A 19,377-nucleotide genomic window follows, 5' to 3' on the forward strand; every position below is an offset into this window, starting at 1 on the left:
CGGTAGGTGTAGTTCGTATGAAATCACTTTTAAAATATGGTTTTCTAAACACAGCTATACAAAGTTTCCGGAGGGGAAACTACACTGTGTTATGTTTTTCTGTCTTTACTGTTTGTATAGACCATTGTCCATCCAGCTTGGGTTTAAGCTGGCATAGAAATGACTAAATACATCCAAGAGACGACCTAATGTTATTAATTTTTTAGCGAATAATATCACCAAGAAGGCGAATCCGTTATTTATTAACATTCGAAGACTGTTGTGACCAGCTTCAGAGCTGTTGGTTGCTCATCAGACAAGAGGCAGCTCCAATTAGCAGCTGTGTAGAACGGCGAATATATTCGTTGAATCTAAAATGTGTGGAGTGTGAAAGAAACACTTCTAGTTGAGAGATTAACTTTATGTATAATATAAAAACGCTGTTCAGTAATAAGCGTTAATATATATTATGTTTGAGACAGCAAGTTTTTCTTCTTGTTGACTTATGAGTAGCTAAATAGCTTTGAAACTATCTATAACGGTCCTGCAAGTTTTAAATGGATAACCAATTCACCTTCAAACGACATTGGTAACTTCAGGTGAATATTATAGTAGTTTCTGAAGTGAGCGGATGCCGAAGCTCTATGAACCACAATGATTACTCTTCTAGTTAACAGAAAATCCGTATAAAACGAAGTATATTCCTATGTGTTTCATTGGTTACACTTAACCTTGTGTGATCCTTTATCCGATACCCCTGGCTTCAACTGAACACGTTTGCCATTAACTTTAGTGAAAAATATTTTATTATTAATGAACAGATGAGAATTACTGTATGGAAGATCACCGCTAAACTTCCCAACCTAAAACTTTCTCGTAGCAAACAAAAAATTTATTTCAAAAGTTTCAATATCTTACTCACTCGCTCCATCATAAACACATAACGCATTGTCAGAGTCATTATTCACGAATAAAAGGCATCTGTATCACAATACCGCTTCATATACATTATCAGATGTGGAAACATCTTGTCATAAAATTTATTTCATCATTGAAGGCTTCGTGAGATAATAAAAGCAGGTTTCATAAGATGATAAAAGCAGTGTTCATTACTTTTACTGTGGCATGTCGTCAGTCTCCATTGCACGTGCTCTAATATGAATTATATTTGACGTTATACGTCTACTTCCGGGGTCAGCTTAGGGATTCCATCCTTCATTTAGAGTTCAACTAAGGATAATTTCATTTGCCCGATAAAAAGAAAAACAAACGAAGTAGGTATGGAAAACAATTTTCCATTGACATCTTAAGCAGTGTTTTCGCAGAAAATGTAACTTTATAAAGGAAAATAAAATTTCTCAGTAATTAGAGACGCTGGTTGCACATTTACTGGACAAGAACAATCCCTAAACGCTTCAGTGAACCAATTCTAGGAGATTATTCATTTTTACTTAAGCGCCCTCTTCCGGAAGTTTGTACGGTGCAATTTCTCAGGCGATTACTGCAAAGGAAAAATTTTTATGCGCGCGCTGTTTAGTAGACTTACGCTTTTGACGAGGGCTGCTAAACGATGCGTCTTGGATTAGCTAAACTCTGAATCGGAGACTGCCATTGCATCTCTGCTGCCACTTTTACTAGGCGCCATCTTGGTCAGAAGTGAATTATAATAATAATAATAAAAAAAAAAAAGTCACGTGCTATATTTATGGACTAACTTCTGCAACTTCATATCGGTTATTTTTACCTTAAGGACGGTAAAATACTTTGGGAGACTTGATGGAAGAAAGACCAGAAACAGCGGAATCAGGTAAGGAACGATACATTTAGCAAAGTCTATATAAACTTACACGCACTTACTTAACTGGCTTGCATTACGTATATTAGATATATCATCGCGTCTATGATTAATTTAAACGTCTTTTTTAAACTTTACATCATAAAAACATTGAGTTATGCGAGTCTAGGAAGTAAAGATTTCATTAATGGTTGGATTGGCGTTGATTTTTTCTTCTTCCGTATTTTTCTCGCGCCTCTTAAAACAGAATTGGAGGCCCATAGTTTGAGAAAAGTGGGTTGAAACGGGTCTCATATCTTTTGACTCCTTTAGAACATGATCATCACCTTCCCTCTCTCTGTCTCTCTAACGGAAGCATGCCCCCAGTTTGTGAACCACTGATTTAGAGGCTTAATCTGTGTGCAATCATCGAAGTGACTCGGAAAAAATTTGCCTTCCATTTTCAATCAAACAGCAATGAACACTAAAAATGTCTTAATAGAAACCCTCCTGTATATTACTTTATAATTATTAAATAACTGCTAAAATCAACTTTACTTATTCTAATTAACTTTTGCGCATAAATCGTGATAATGATTAAAACGTTCATCCCGAAAATTTTAAAAGCTTCTTTATAATCCAAAAGTTTGCTTATTTTCAGAATCAATTTTAAATGTTTTGGAAACTTGCTACCGATATATTGAAGAGTGTCTGTCTCACAAAACGTATATTCGTTCTGGTGGCGTGTAATAAGTCATACTTGAGAAATACGATATTACTGTTAACTGTAGTTTTTCAGAATCGTAGTATGCATTTTAGGGAAAACGAAGCGATGCATATTTCCGCGTGTGGAATGTGTGTATTGACAAAATCAAAGGATAACAGACATTTGGCTTACGTGTGATAATGACGTTCATAAAGCAGAGCACGTTTGTGTTTCTAGAGGGTAACTGTTTGTGTTAGAATGTTGCTAAGGGCCGTATCTATGGGATACAGCAAGATGTTACTCCACATTTTCTCAAGAGATATGTGGAAGGCTTATTTCGTATTCAGTAAACATTAAGAGGACATGAATTTTGTCGGGTGGCTTGATAAGAAGCCACGAAATCACTAAGGAGACGAATGTAACATAGCGACCTGGTGGGAAAAAGCAGTATTCCAAGAACGTAACATTAACCTATTTCTGAATAATACATCACATGTTCACGTGAACATTGCACGAACTCATTAATTTCGATTCTATCGAAGAAAAATAAATCTTGGACTGCTTAATGAAGTTAATAAAATGAAGCCTTTTCCCCCTGAAGGTATTAACTAAATATTACAGATTATATAAATAATTCTATGATATTTTTAATGTTTTTTTGTAAATAAAACATTTCAGTGATGTTGTTGCTTTCTACAATAAATTTTTAAAAATTATAGGCCTAAACTTTGTGGCAGTAATCCTCTGACTTTTACAGTATGTTCTTTATTAAAATTAGAAAAAAACTGTATTGTAAAATCAAAGCAGGTATTCTTAACAGTGTTATTTTAAGACTTATTGGAAATTCGAGTTAGGAGGAGTCATTTTAAAGTGTAGGTAAGTGGTATTTTTTAATATCTATTTTCTCTGAGAGGGTTAAAAAAACCAAAACCTTTGCTTCAGACTTGCTAAGTTTCCCTGTACTGAAAAAAGTTTCAAGTTCCTCCGAGCATAGGGGATTCTTACGTTTCTAAATAGACTGTAAAAAATAGGATACTAGAAAGATAAGCGCAAATATTATAATATTTGCATTTCACATTTTCCTCCCTTCTTACGATTTAAAAACATAACCCAAAAAGCATTCTTGAGAAAGATTCATTATCTCCCCTAGCTTCCATAGGTCGTCTTTTGTTGTTGATAATTCTCAACTTCAATTCGTTTAACAAAGCAGCAAAGACTTAAGACCTTTTATACCCTTTTGAAGTCAATAGTTCTAAGCGTTAGCTTAATGATTTAAACTGTAACTTTATTGCTGTTGGAAACGTTTTACCTGATGACTCGTGCATTAAGAAAGAGGACACTTCAGTTCCTTATTTTCTGCAAATGAGATTGGACACATTTTTTCTCTCTCATGAAAGAAAAAGGTCTGTAAAAGAGGAGGGTACTTTGTATCTCGGGTTTATTTTAAACTTCGTTAAGATATTCTTTAAATGGAACAAAATAAGCACTTAGAAGTTTTTTGTAGCGCAGACAGCATGACTAAATAAGTAGAAGTCTGAACCACCGGTACTAAACGTTGCTTTTAATTTTTTGTAAATTCAAAAAAAGTTCATTTCCACGTTAATAAATTCTTAAATTTATTAACGTGGAAATTAAAAAAAATAGTGAATGAAATACTGTCTATTTTATTTATTTACTTTATGTTTTGTATATTAATGTGTGCTGAATGTATAAAGTGTGTGTATGCTGCATATGAATTGTTAAAATCGTTTTTCACAGATACAATAAATGTAAAAATATCATTTCTTTCTTATAAATAAATTATATGCTTAATAACCGCTGCTACTATTTGTATTGTAGCAGAAAAATCGAATGAGTAAGTTTATTATTAAAGTACCAACACATCAAGGAGTATCAGAGTTATTGAAACCTTTCCTCATCTTTGGGTAGCTGCCCACAAGAAAAAAAAACTATCCTCTTTATCCGCTTCTAAAGTACATTAAACCATATCGAAAAACACTGCTACTCTGATGGAAATTGAGGTTAAGCACGCATACTTAGTTACGTAATATTGCTCTGCAAAAAGTTTGTCATGCAAACATTTCACGAAAGAAACACGAATGACTTTAATATGAAGGAGACAAAAATTGACCTTAATATTTAAGGTGTAGTTCATGTAATGAATTTCTTAACTGCACGCCCTCTATCATTTCTGGATAGAAGTATTAAATTGGTTTGATTAAACACATCCGGACACAGGTAAGTTATAAACTTTCAGATTGTTATATTTGCTATTCGTTTTACTTTAAAATAAATTACAGGTCATTTAAAATAAGCTAATGCGAATTAAGTGGAATTAAATCTGGAGTGTTACTCACGCACTGATGAAGTTCGTTATATTTCAGGTGACAGCATAGAGACGATGGTGCTGGACAAAGGGGACAGAGTTTTTGTGCACCAGCTGAACCTCTCGTGAGTATATGAGTTATTCCAATTACATAATTCGCTTTACTTTCTCCTGAACATCAGTTATTATCCGATGAGTTAAGTTCTAGCGCACAAATATCTCTAAAAGCAATTATAATGCCTACCACGAAGTCTAAAACACTTAATTTTTAATTACAATATCTAACACTGAAAAAGACTGCAATTTAATATTTCGTACAGCTGAAACTAAAATAAAACTGTTTCATGTTATGGTCACAATTTCATCTTTAAAGCAGGAGGAGGCCCCTGGCTAATTTTGAACGTTTGTTCGAGCTATTGTAGAGCATTTATTGAACGGAGCAGCATTTTAATCTTAACATATATTGAGATCTTAGAGCGCTCCATTTGGGTCTGAATCGCCCCACAGACTTTTCAAATTCGTTGGAAAGTTCAATAAGAGATGCCGTGTGAGAGGAACTAAAAGATATCATCATCATACAAACTATTGCAAAGTTTCCCCTCTGACAAGGCCATATTAAAATCCAAAAGAAAATTATAAGTAGAGACAGATTTAAGTCGCACTGCTGAAGAGAATTTTGCATCAGGATTTTCAAGTTTCCATATAAACTAACTACTTCAGACTTAGAAACTCAGATTTTGCTACTGTTGAATTATGACGAAAATCTTTGAAGACAGTAAAAATAATGGAATGTCGTTGTTCGTGTCCGATGAGGCGCATGCCGATTTAGGTGAAAGTCAGCGAACAGAATATTCGTATATCGACATGCGTTGAACATATTTTTTAATCCCAACTTCTCACGCAACTTCGCAAAAAAAAAAGAAAAGAAGTTCCTATTTCAATAAAGATTGAACGACACGGTATGTGTTACAAAAAGACGCAAAAGATTTATTACACCAAAAACGCAATGAAAAGCTAATTCCAAGGAATGGTTAATTTCCCTTTCCTGCAGGTCACCTGATTCGATTGCATTAAATTTCTTTTATGGGTCTGTGGTACAGACTATGCATAAGGAGCAGACTACAATTTGCAAGAAGTGATAGAAATAATGCGTTAATATCAGTAGAGCCAAACGAGGAAAGCGTCGTCTGTTCGTCCTCTCTAGTGATTTGTCTAATCTTTCTTAATATTCATTAAAACTACCCACCTCCAGAACATTGGATGGAGTTTCGGTTCACCAAACAATTACTCTCGATGAAAGAAAATTTTCGCACATCCCCATATGCACGTTGTTCAATGAAAAGTATGAAGCCATTAGCATTCAATTTACTCAATCCATTTAAAGCTTAATACGCTTCAATTAAATACACCTGGCAATTAGGAACTGTCGCACGTGTCTAGTTTCCAGGCGCTCCGATTTACAAAACTAGTCTTTTTTGGTAAGAATATCCTTTTGTGTCCTTGATTAATGTTGTTACTCTCCCCTGCACCATTTCAGCAACTCGACATCCTTCCAGACCTGTATTCAGTACTCAAGGTGCGTCCATTGCCCTATACAACAAGTTAATATTAGTCCAGGCAAACTGAAGCAATTTTCCCTCTAACCCGGGAAAAACTGCTTCAGAAGCGTTCTAAAGAGTTTCCAGCTCAGGAATCATTGCTGAATAACATATTCAAAATCCGACGAATTCGGACCACGGGAACAGTCCCAAAAATGGATTTCAAAATGGTGGACTGGCTGTTTCCTCCTAAATGCAAAAAGAACTAATTTACGACTCTATAGCGAATATTTTTCGCTGAAAAGCAGAGGAGGACACACGAGAAAGTGGATTTATAGAAATCCAGAGGGCAACTTTAGCTGTTTTCTATGCCCCTCTGTTCCACTTATAACTTAGCAATGCAGGAATACACCAGAGTTTTGTTGGAAAGTAGTGAACAGCACAAAGAAATGAAGGAAAGCAGACACATGAAGGACAGTAATGACATTAAAAAAGTACTCGAACGACTGGAATCCATATCCCCATTCAATTCTGACTCAAGTCTCTGCAACATTATGTCAGGGTAAATGCTGATTCTGGAGTTAACGTTGATGAATTGCACTCCATAGGTATGGACAGCGTCGTCAACCTGATAGGAAAAGAAGTATTCACATATTCTGCCAAAAGGTCAGGAAAAGTGAAAACCATAGATCTGCTGCTGCCGTTATGAGCAGGGGCCTCCGTAGCCAGGTGGGCAGGAGCAGCAGTGTGTAGCACACACTTCTTGATTAGACCGGAGTTCGAGCCCGTCACCACCAAATACGGAGGATGCGGAAAGGTCAGGGAATGATCACCGCATATCCCGGAGCAATATGGCCTTAGTTGCTAATGCTTCTAAAAATCAAATAACAAACAAACCGTTATGAGCCCGGTCGATATACAAGTAGATCCTGAACCTCTCTTTCAGCGAATGACACTGGCGGTGACACGAATCTTGAAGATGTCATGTATTACGAACTTTGTGCGTACCCTCCGGCATTATTCGAATCACGAAGTATGTTGAGGAAAGCCGACAAGTCTCAGTTAGCTCATGCAGTATTGAAATACACTGACAATTTACGCATGGAAGAAGCTGAAGAAATTCAGTGTACAGAGCAGTATGTCATGGATGATGGATCTCTACTACATCGTATTCCATGGCGTAACAATGAAACTTTTGAAAAAATTGCAATCTCCTATGCCGATTTCACTCTGAAAACCTATGGAAAAGCTATCATTGTTTTTGATGTCTACGGCGGCTCTCCTACGATTAAGGACACGGCCCACAGAGGACGCAGTACCAAGACAAGTAGAAATGTTAACTTCAGTCCGGACATACAGTTTGTAGTCAGGAAGGAACACTTCTTGGCTAATGAAAACAACAATCAAGCAATGAATTCTCTTGTAGGTAAGATGTTGAAGAAGCATGAGTGTACTGTGCACAATGCAGATATCGTTCGTGCTGCAAGTCTCATCATCAGAAAATGCAAATAACAGTTATAGGGGAAGACACCGACTTGCTGATTTTTTTTTTTTTTTTTATGAAAACCCCAAACACGAAAGGTATCAAAACCTATAGTACTTAGTACCGTGCATGGATTGAAGGATAAGTAAGGGGGGGGGGGGGGGATGCCGGAAACTTTGCTCTAGAGACTAAACATGGGTTTCACCACTTCAAGTGGTGGTATTTCACCGGTTGATGAAAGTGCTTCTGTACCATGCCAAAGACAGTGGTTTCAAGTTGTACTATCGCAGTGACGTAAGACGGGGACCATCTCCCAATCCTGTGTATGATATTCTCAGCATTCAATCATTGTTGGGTAGTGACATCTGCAAGTTACTCCTGTTTATGTATGTTTTCACGGGCTGTGATACCACATCCAGAATTTTTTCGATTGGGAAGACCTCAGCATTCGCCAAACTGATGAAGGTGGCTGAACTCCGTTCAGTTGCAAATACATTTTGTTCTGATTGTTGCCAACACTCAGATATTGAAGCCGCTGGAAGAAAGGCAATGCTTCTGTTGTATGGCTGCAAAACATTGGAATCCACAAACGCACTGCGTCATCGAATGTTAGTTGAAAAGGTAGCTGCAGCTACATCATTTGTTATACCACAGCGTTTGCCATGTACCGATTCGTCCACAAATTGCCACAGCTTTCGCACATACTTTCAAATAAGACTCTGGAAGTCTACAGAAGAGAGGATCAATGCAGAAGAATGGGGTTGGTATGTAAAGAATAATTCCTACTACCCTATACTCTGCGACATGCCACCAGCTCCAGATTATCTACTCAACATGATCCGCTGTTTCTGCAAGACGAAATGTGGTACTTTACGATGCGGATTCAAGCGTAACGGATTGTCCTGTTGAACTGATTGTCGCGAGTGCGAAATCGGCGGTTGCGATAACAACCACCCAATAAATACTTCTTGGCAATATCCGTGGACTTCGCCCGGGCATTCGACGCCTTATGGTGGCCGAGAGTCCTGGGTCGACTCAGACGAGTCAACATTCCAGAGAACCTATATAACTGCATCAGTAGCTATCTTTCAGATAGAAGCATAATGGTGAAGACCCCCTACAGTCACGTTTCAAGACATATATACCGAGGCTGCCCGCAGGGTTCCGCTCTAGGGCCTCTGCTCTGGAACTACGTCCTGGATGACTTCTTGAACATCGACCTTGGAGAAGTCCAGTCACAAGCGTATCTGATCTTGATGCTGGGGGCAGACTCAAGGGCTCTCTTAGAGACCTGTGCAAATCGTGCTCTGACAGTGCTACAAGAATGGGCTACTTATAACCCACTGAACATCTCACCTGCTAAGACCTGCTGTGTCTTACTGAGGGGCATGCTTGCACCAACCAGACCGCCGCAGATAACGATCCATGGCACTACGATAAAACTGCAAGCCCAAATGATACCTTGGAGCAATCATTGACAAAAATCCATCTTTCCTACCGCATTTTGTCAACCTACGTAAGAAGATCACAAACTACACTGCCCTAGTGGCCATGGTAACCCGGTGGGACTGGGGTCTCAAAAAGCCCACCCTGGCGCTCTTCTATAAGGCAGTTTTCATCACTACCATCACTTATGCCTCCGGGGTGTGATTCGAAAAGACGCAGACTGTAGTCAGTCGGCGAGAGCTAGAAACCGTCCAGCGCTCTATCCTCCTAACAATAACAAGAGCTTGTCGCACAGTTTCAACCCATGCCCTGCAAGTCCTAGCAGATGTACTACCTTTATACCCAGAAATTGTCCGCACAGGTCTACTCTATCAACTCTCCAAAGGAAAATCAGACAATATTAGACTTCACCTCTGATCCACTCAACAACGGGACTGCAGAAGAAAAGAGACTTATACCCATTTAACACGTCTGGTAGACTAGGTGGACGGAGTCTACAAAGGGGGCCATAACCCGAAAATTTCTTCCAAAAGTCCAAACAATTTACCCCAAATGCCCGACATGGGTTCTCCCCAGGCCTACAAACCACCTTCCTTCTCACAGGGCACGGTTCCATTCGTGCAAAACTGACTTATTTCCATATATAACAGACAACCCTCTGTGTAACTGTGGTTAGGGATCCCAGGAAACCTGAAACCAACTTATGTACCACTGCCCGCTTTATGAAGACCTTCGACGCATTCTCATTACACAGATTCATTACATTCCGCAGGATCAAGAAAACCATCTTCTGGAAAACGAGAAACACTACCGCGCCTTTTCCAAGTTTGCCCAAGACTTTTTTGGCAGGCAACGAACTTTACCTCAACCGTAAATCTTCGCGGGAATAGTGCCATACAACTCCTTCCTTGGTTTGTCCCAGGAGTGACACAACCACCAGCACAGCTCAGATGCTGCTATTAGGCCTTCCTAGCCACTCTCCCTTGCATGGTCCTTTGCCTCCACTCCCCAGGCAGGTGGGTGAGGTGATTCCTGGTCTCCTCTCCCCTCGCCGCCCCTCTTTTCCCTCTTGTAAAGCATGGGCCTGCTCCACTGATTTGGGGGTTATCTTCTCTATCGACTCCTTATCTCTGTCTTTACCCCCTCAGCCTTCAGTCTCCCCACCCCTCTAACTTATTACTAGTGTCCGAATCATCTCTAAATTGCTTGAGCCCTACTCCCAAAAACTTAATAACATCAATTCGTATAAATAGTACTCCTTTTGGCTGACCACTAATAACGGGGTTTTTTTATTTTATTTTTAATTAATTTTTTTAGGTCCTAGCCACTGAAATCTCAGTAAATTAGGTGGCAGGACCTGCCAGAGTAAATAACTATAATAGTGGTGTACCTGATCTGCCTCCACGAGGCGGAGTGTGGACAACGTTGGGTCCCATTAGGGGCCCAGCCGCTAAATGACCAGAGGACAACGGTACACGACACTACACATGTACGAAATCCATACACTTTTAAACCTATGGCATTGACAGTGTTCTGTTTCACACACACAATGTATACTACGCGGAGATGGGGCGCCTCCGTAGCCAGGTGGGAAGGAGCAGCAGTGCGTAGCACACGCTTCTTGATTAGACCGGGGTTCGAGCCCGTCACCACCAAATACGGAGGATGCGGAAAGGTCAGGGCATGACCACCGCATATCCCCGGAGTAATATGGCCTTAGTTGCTAATGCTCCTAAAAACCAAAACAACAACAACAACGCGGAGATGGGGCCGTTTGACACTGAACACACTCTACAGTCCTATTAATTACGCATTTTACCCGTTGGAAAGATATTTGTGGTAATTAGGTATATCAGGCGGAGTCTTTTTAATGGATTTCCATTCCAGAGATATATATCCCATCTAACAAATGCATTTCGAACATTTCTGCAAACCCCCCCCCCAATACAGCGCCAAATATATTTGCAAGTAATGCAGTTTTTTGTCCGCCACTGTATATCTTTAAGTAAATACACTATCGAATGAAACTGACAACTTATGTGACAATTATGAAATTCTCAGTCTAAAAGAATAAACAGAACTAGTAAGTCGACATTCTAATCTTGATTTATAATCTAATTTCCCAAGTATGTCTTTCAATCAAGAAATTAGATCCTCCTTTTAATAAAATGATTTGTAAATAAACAATCGTGATGATTACTTGATATTCTCAACGGCTATAGAAATGGATTACCTTTCTTATATGCCAGGTGCGCTCACAAAATATGCTAATTGTACTTACGAAGTTTCATTTTTGTTCTTTCTTAGATCCGCAGATCTTTCTCGACGACAGAAAGAACGCGAGATGATGGAGGAGGAGAAGGTCAAGGTACAAGAAAACAAAGAGATCCAAAGACGGCAGAAAGAGGAGGAAAGAAAAAGGGTAAATTGATTTGAAGAAATAATTTACTAATTTTTATAGGCAATCATTATGATAATGAAATATTTGGATTCCATTTGCGTAATATCGTTTTAAGATCATTTGATTTCTTTATGACACCAAGTTATTTCTGTTTTACGTATTATCGCACCAGTTATACCTCATATTAAGGAATATTTGGCAATCGCAACTAAAGTCATGAGACTTCAGTGTATGTATCCATTTTGGCTTAATGTGTTTATCCTAGTTCGGTTTGCATATAATCCCCGTTTGTTTGCCCTTTATGTCCCAAGAGAGAAAACATCAAAATAAAATTTATAGAGAATTCCTTCTTTCTGCGACAACTGAACTATGGGAAAAACTTTAATTTCTCACTGAGACAGCGAAAATTATTTCAAATTAATCATAAATCGTTCATTTAAGTAAAGTTGACATTACATTATATTAATAAATGTTTCCTCCTCCTTTCATTTTAGGATATGGAAATGTTAATAAACTATAATCCTTGGGGAAAACCGGGAGCAGGAGCACCAGCAGTAAGTACTTTTCCAGTTCAAAACAAATAGTAACCGTTTTTTAAATGAAGACATTATGAATGGCCTTTTGTCTGGCAGCATCGCATTAAAAATAAATGAAATAATATATATACATATTTTTGGTGAGTGTTATGTCATTCAAAAAACTTAGTAACCATTGCATGGATCAATGTCTTGACAAGACTTGTCCATACTTGGCGAAGCCTTCGTTTTTTATAGCCGGTTTATTTAATAAATGCACGTAGATAAATTATTAGGTTCAACTTAAAGGAATGAAATTTACAGAAAATACACCAAGTAAACGATCGGAAAAATATTGGGAATTATTACCCCTGAAGAAGTCTTTCTTTTCTGGACATTCTTGCGTAAATTTTTCCAAATTAAGCCCACTGTTTTGCTTCGTGGGATAATAAAGATACAACGGGCATTACAAATTCTCTTATGTATAAGTGAACATATCTTGATACCTTCTAATAATGTTTCTTATGAACTGTTTCGTTAAACAAATGCTTTTCTTCCAGGATGACACAAAACGGAAGAAATTTCAAGAGGTTTCAAATGGTAAGGAAGGACATGAGGAGGAGGAGGTAAGATTCTGTTAAGAAATATAGCCATATTTTCATTATAATATTCTTTAGTACGCTATACAAGTAAAACAAAGATTTCTGTCCATTGATGATATTCTTAGAACAAGTCTACAAAAATGTGGTGGAGAAGCCTCATCTTTTCCTGCCACAGAAGATTAGACATCACAGCGCACTTCATCATAGTCATTGGAATATATTACAGTTTTTTCTTCCCTCTTAGTGAAATAATACATTAAAATATTTAGGCCAACTGAAATTTGTTAAAATGTTTCGTGGTGAAAGTTTTATTTTAATCTGCCAGTACTTTAAAATAAACAAATTGAATAACCACATTTTTTGACTATTTATGAAGTCTTAATCGTTAAACAATTTACAATCCTTACAGGACACGGTCTTGAAATTTGGACGGCCGGGTGCAGGAGCCCCCGTTAGAACAAATTCAGGACGCATCAAAACTGAGTTGAGTGGTGATCCTGATATTCGTTTCCAAGACCATCAGGCTGTTAAATTAAGCGTGGAAAATTACCTGCGCTATAAAAATACAGATAAGGAAAATTACAGAGATGTGTTAGGTAAGGTATATTTAAAAACTGCCAATTAATATGAAAATTTGATTTTTTATTAAATGTTGTATATTGGCAAGGTTTCACTTGATATCTCCTCATATATTTTATCCCGCCATCTCAATTTATTTGATAGAGACAGGTCGTATAAATAATTAACTCTTGCCTGCATATTATATAATATACTGTTCATTATGGTCTCTGTAGTGTGGTCGATAAAGCAACTGCAATTCGAACTCAACTATAATTATAGTTGTCATGAAAGCTTTCTTTATACAAAAAATAGAATAGAAGTTAAAGACTGTCTTTAAGAAAGAAAAAAAAAATGCCGTAATGTTTTGAATTTACATTGTATAGAGGAACTTCCGCACGTTTGCCAACCCATGTACTATAAGAAAGAACACTGTCGTTGCAATGAGTGATCACCTGTTGAATAATGAACGGGTCCGAATGGCCTATATACTGGACAGAGAAAGAGGAAAACCTAAGTGAGAAAATCCTAACAGCCATCTTGCTTCAAAAGTGATCGAGAAAAGCAGAAGCAACTGCAAATCTTTTATGTATAATAGATCACAATCCGCATAAAGCTTGCGATATTCTTATTTATTATTAATTAATACATCTGCAAATTATGGCAGTGATATATTAGTGCAAACTATTTGAAATGCAGTTTAAGCAACGAGAATGCTTAAATTATTTCTAGAATGAACTATTGTGTTCAAAGGTTATTGACTACCTTGAAAGTCAATGAATTTTAAAATATCTTATTATGATTAGTTATTAAAGAGAAGAATGCCATGTCAGAGCTGAGAGATCTCATTTGCATTTAGAAAAGCAATCCATTAATTAGCCAATGCAGTTGGTGTTAGTGTCTCATTAGCTGCGAAGGCAGGTCAATGTCCTTCACAATCGATATTAGCCACCGCTTTTTTTTTTTTTTTTTTATCTGCATCAGCCATTCATAGATTATCACAGCGCACAGCGAATGTCGGTCTCCGCACACCTACAGAAAGTTTGATGAGCGAAGAATTCATCCAACCGATCCCAGTCTCGATAGTGTACTGGAAGGCCAAATCAGTACCTTCAATTGGCGGATGGAATGAATGTCCAACAAGTCACAGAAAAGTAAGAACTGGTAGTTACTTACGCCTGTAGTAGATGCGCTTAATAACACACTTCAAAGTTGATTTTCACTCAACACCATTTTTGAATTGTAGAAGGTAAAATTTCCACTCCACTGTAAAAATTTTATTTTGTAATAGTCAACAGTAAAACTCATTACGCTTAAATTTTCTCAATAAGCTGTACTTGTCATTCATACGTGAACGTGTTTAGTACACAATTTTTGTGAAATAAAATCTGCAAAGACAATAAAAAAAAGAGTTTAGCCTCGCATAACAGAAAATGCTACTACTTTGACTCCAGAGAACTGACAGTGTCTGTCAGTAAAAGCAGCCATGACTTTGCATATATGCATATTTTGAATACTGCATTTTCAGAAGAAAGAGTCACCAGATCCATTAGATTAAGTTGATCTGACTGCGAGCGAAATCATTCATTGGAAAGTTGCAGTAATCGGAAGAATGTTCTCTCTTTCAACATCTGATGTTCTTCTAATTCAGCAAACGGACATTCGCCTCGGTTAGTCGGTGCTTGAATATAATAATGCTACATAACATTTAGAAAAGATACGGTTTTGTATATACAGTACGACAGTGTGGCTGAAATTTCAAAGAGGAATTTTATTACAGACTTATTAAGAAACGTAGGGATGCGAAATAAATACAATGACATCAGTGGTAGAAAGGTAATGATTAGCTCCAGAAGGTAGGGAAGGCTAGTTTATCAGCTCTCAGAATCGGCCGATAAAAATGCAAAAGTGTCTTCTTCATTGAGTTTTCTTACGACGCAGCGGGCTGTTAATACGAATAACTATAGCAAGTTATTGAACGTTAAAGTAGAGCCGGCAGTATTGTGAAAATGCCGAGGTCAACAGTACCAAAGGCGGTCTGCACCACAGTGGTATCTTCACCGTTCTCCCCACACCGGGTGGAAAAGGCCCGGGTTCGAATCCCGTCGATGACGCGAGGAACTTTAATGGACTCTTTTCACTCCGTGGCTGAGTTAGTCGGTCTCGGGAGTAGATAGCAAGGTTTTTCCCCAGAAACTGGGGTTTTTCGTCCAGCAAACAGACAAATCGACCATAGAACACACGCAAGACAGCACGGCAGATGAATTTAATTATTCGGGTGGCCTAAATATAATAGTTAGTACAAAAGGCATTTGCTTCAACCAAGGCAAGAGCCAGCCTTACTAGCAGGCACTGACAAGGGATATCCTGTGGAACTTGAATTGAAAGATGTTCCACCTCAATCAACCCTCATACACTTTATAGTTTGGACTAAGCACTTTTGTTATCTTTTTTGGACCATTAAAAGGTTTTTATTCAGTAAGAGATATGTAAAAATAATGAGGAAGTCATCGAAGCCGAGCAGTTCTGGTTCAGACAGCAATCACATTCGAATACTAAGAAATAGGATAGTCTTGTACACTTCTTTGACCCTATGTGGCAATCCAGGAATGTAAACTAAAAATTTTAAGCGAATCCTGAAACTTCTTCGAAAAAAAAAATAGCCGAAGTTTGATAAAGCGGGAAATTATCTCGAGAAGTAGCATTGTTTGTATCATTGATATTTGATGAAAATAAAATTTCATAAGAAATTCTCATTATATATTTTAACTGTCTTCGTATTCAAAAACATTATAATAGTTTTTTATTTACCACTTGTAGTTTTTCTTATAGTTACAATTATATTGCCGCTCGGTGGTGTTCATTTCATATGGTATGGTATGGATTTCATTTATCCGACAAATACAGGCCACATCTAAAAACTGGCGATTTGGAAAAAAAAGGAATTCTAATGGAATCGGAAATTTCAGCAGCCCTATCCACTTTAGAAAGATCATTGCATCCCACATAATCACTATTATCAGTGTGATCGGTTCAAAATTACCCAATGGAAAACATTTTGATATTTCAATGCTTAAAAGTGCCAGGATTAATTCTCTAACTGTGACTACCATCGCTTATATGCTAGCTGCGTTGCATGGTACGATAATTTGTACTTAATCTCTCAATGGTGTGTGGCCAGATTTTGCAATGCCATATTCGACAGAACGCAATTATCGCTGAACTAGCAAGTGCTACGTTGCTTATGCACGTGCTTTTAGAGAACAATTTCCCGATAGTTGTTTTTGCGAAGAGTGCCTTCACATTAATGATTAATAAACTCTAGCAGTGCCAATATGATAAACATAAAATCAAGATCACCTCAGAAGTGTGCCGACAAATGAAACTAAGTGTCATTAGGATAAGATTGTTGCTGTCTCTGCTGAAGTTTAAGCCAGAACGGAGTGGATTATCATATAACATAACAACTGGCTCTGGTCAACTATAATGGTTATAGATGGACCAGAGTTATGAATAAGGATTCCAAACTCGCATATGATTAAAAAGCTTCATTTGCAATTAGATTCAAAATATAGATAGCAAATCATTGAAAATGTTTAGTTTCGCCATAATGGTTATATGAATTCTCGAAATAAGCCAATTTGGAACAGGCATTATGGTGATTCGTTTCTTTACTCCCACTCACCACTGCAATATTGTTTATTTCATGAGGGAAAATTAAATCTTTGGAATTAATACAAGCGACAGCAGTCAAACAAAATTTGGTCATTATTGCACTCGTTGAACGTTAATATGTAATGCTCAGCCGGGGCCATTCGAACATGGATTCTTATCCAAATCTCTTGTTAAATATAAAGCTTAGGCAACCTTTTCTCCTTAAAACAATGATTAAAATATAACATTTTAAATTTACAGAAGATCTAGTTAAAAAGAAAGCTGAATTAAAGGAAAAGGAGAAGCAATTGGATAAACAAAAACAAGAAGAAATGGTGAGTCGTAATTCATTCTATATGCATTTTTTAATAGCGAAAGGTTCTGAACAACGTCCTTGACAACATTTTTCGTATATACATAATATTAAATAATATCTCACTAGTTTTTCTGCATGCATTTCCATTTCGAAAATTTTAAAGTATATTAAGAATAAACAACGGCAGTGCCATCTTTTTCTCGAACGCTAATAGTTTTAACAAATTATGCTAAAATATATTTCATTTCGCCTACTAAAATTTTAATATGAAAGCCTCATTCTAATTTATTCTGTTTTCTTTTTTCTTTCTAGAAAAAGCTCTTTCCGTTCGGTAAAGATCCAAAAAACGGTGGGTCTTCGTTTCCTAAGCCAGGTATTGCACGCTTCTGTGTTGTCCAGTGTTTGTGTTCTTTATAATCGTTTTCTTATTTTTCAGCAATGATCAAACCGTTTTGAAAAGTAAAAAGCTAGGAGTAAGACCGCATATAATAAACTTTGATAATGAAAATATTGTCACATTGCGTTAAGTTAAAAATTGTTTAATAATATTGTTATTACGGCAATATTTTCCCCCTCGATTGGTACACACTACCACAGCTAGTGTAACTAATCAAGGCAGAATTTCTACAAATTTCCACTTATTCTAGAAATCTTTAGCAATGAGTTATTCTTGTAATTCTTGGAAATTGTAAGTATAAATATTCGTTTAAAACGAAGTCATTCAACCACATAAGGCTGGATTGAATTTTGCTTCTGTGGTTACACGATACTTCTAAAAACGAGAGTATCTGAATTGCATTGAGAACGTACTCCTTTTTCAAAGAGAAACTAAAAGATAACAAAAGTAAACAAGTAAGAAACAGCAGGTTTTTAAAATATTATTAATTTGATTAAATATAACTAGGGAATAACGCTTATAACCCGAATCAAAATGCAAAGATTTTTTCCTTTTGTGAAATAATTTCTTTAATTATTTCTTCTTTCTAGAAGAACCTTCCAAAAAGCCATTAAAACGAATCAAATGGCTTTTCCTAAAATACTTTGGCTATTGAATTTCCTTTGACATTAAAACTGTTATTTCGCAAAATTTTTCCACAGGCCAGTCATTTAAAGTCTCGTTTAGCTGGCTTTTCAATTTCGTGTAAAAAATTGCAAATCAATCTAATTCACGAGTTCCTAAGAGGATTACATTTTTCTGGGCGTTTCTTAGAAATTGGAATGTAGCTAAAGCCTAATGTTAGAGATTCTCCTTTTTAATGAACTAATCTAGAAGAATAAACCTATTCACTAAAAATCATCTTAGAAAAAATGAAATAAACCCTTACATTGGTAAGGGTCGATTTCCTTTTTTGCAAGAAGTGGCAGCCAAGTCAGGATGTGCAATAACACTACGTAATATTCATCTGAATGTTTGTAAACCAAATTTAGAGAGCTTGAAATATTGACTAATATTTAGAATCAATTTATTTACACGAATAAAGCTGACAGTAAATTTATTATGAATATTTAGGAATCTTCCAATAGGACAATGAAGAAATAATCATAATCAACGTTCAAAAACAATCTTAACAGGAATTGCCTAAGGAGTTGGATTGCATAGAATACACGAAAGGCAACTAAGATGACAGGGCAATAGCATGGTGTTTTTAAATTGCGTGTATTCAACATATCGAAAGTGAATTAAATTGGCTTGGAAGTTCACACACGAACCGCTTGTTCCTTGTACGTTGTATTTTGAAGGATACAGGGATCTCGGAAACCCCACACATCACATAAAGACCTCAAAACACTTCATTATGTGAGTGAATGAGGTCATATAAAGAAAACTCTGATTAAAGATCACTGAAAACATTGCTTTCCCCTGTTATGAAAACTTATGGGGGAAACACACTGACCACTTCGATCCTGTCCGTATATTAACAAAAACACTGCCACTGTACCACGAGTCGACATCTTTAATTTATGCATCTTCAAATGTAATAGAGATAATGTTTTAAAATTGATACTTTTTGGTTTTCGACGTTGAAAAAAAAAAACATTTTGGTGAAAGCACAGATCTTTCAGTTACGAAGGAAATCG

General features: G+C 37.0%; 1 protein-coding gene across 4 annotated transcripts in view; it reads left to right on the forward strand.

Moving 5' to 3' along the window:
- Positions 1-19,377, forward strand: part of LOC150088314 (uncharacterized) — a 112,640-nt gene that overhangs the window by 13,527 nt on the left and 79,736 nt on the right. For all 4 annotated transcript variants that reach the window (XM_090370706.1, XM_090370707.1, XM_090370708.1 and 1 more), the window contains exons 2-8: positions 4,844-4,910; positions 11,560-11,674; positions 12,148-12,207; positions 12,729-12,794; positions 13,180-13,366; positions 17,244-17,317; positions 17,611-17,671. In XM_090370706.1, the coding sequence (XP_090226832.1) occupies positions 4,861-4,910; positions 11,560-11,674; positions 12,148-12,207; positions 12,729-12,794; positions 13,180-13,366; positions 17,244-17,317; positions 17,611-17,671 (613 nt within the window). In that variant the 5' untranslated portion in view covers positions 4,844-4,860. The remainder of the gene's footprint in view (positions 1-4,843; positions 4,911-11,559; positions 11,675-12,147; positions 12,208-12,728; positions 12,795-13,179; positions 13,367-17,243; positions 17,318-17,610; positions 17,672-19,377) is intronic.

Source organism: Mastigoproctus giganteus, chromosome 3, assembly GCF_048544385.1.
Source record: "Mastigoproctus giganteus isolate SK-2022 chromosome 3, ASM4854438v1, whole genome shotgun sequence".
NCBI classification, from domain to species: Eukaryota; Metazoa; Arthropoda; class Arachnida; order Uropygi; family Thelyphonidae; genus Mastigoproctus; species Mastigoproctus giganteus.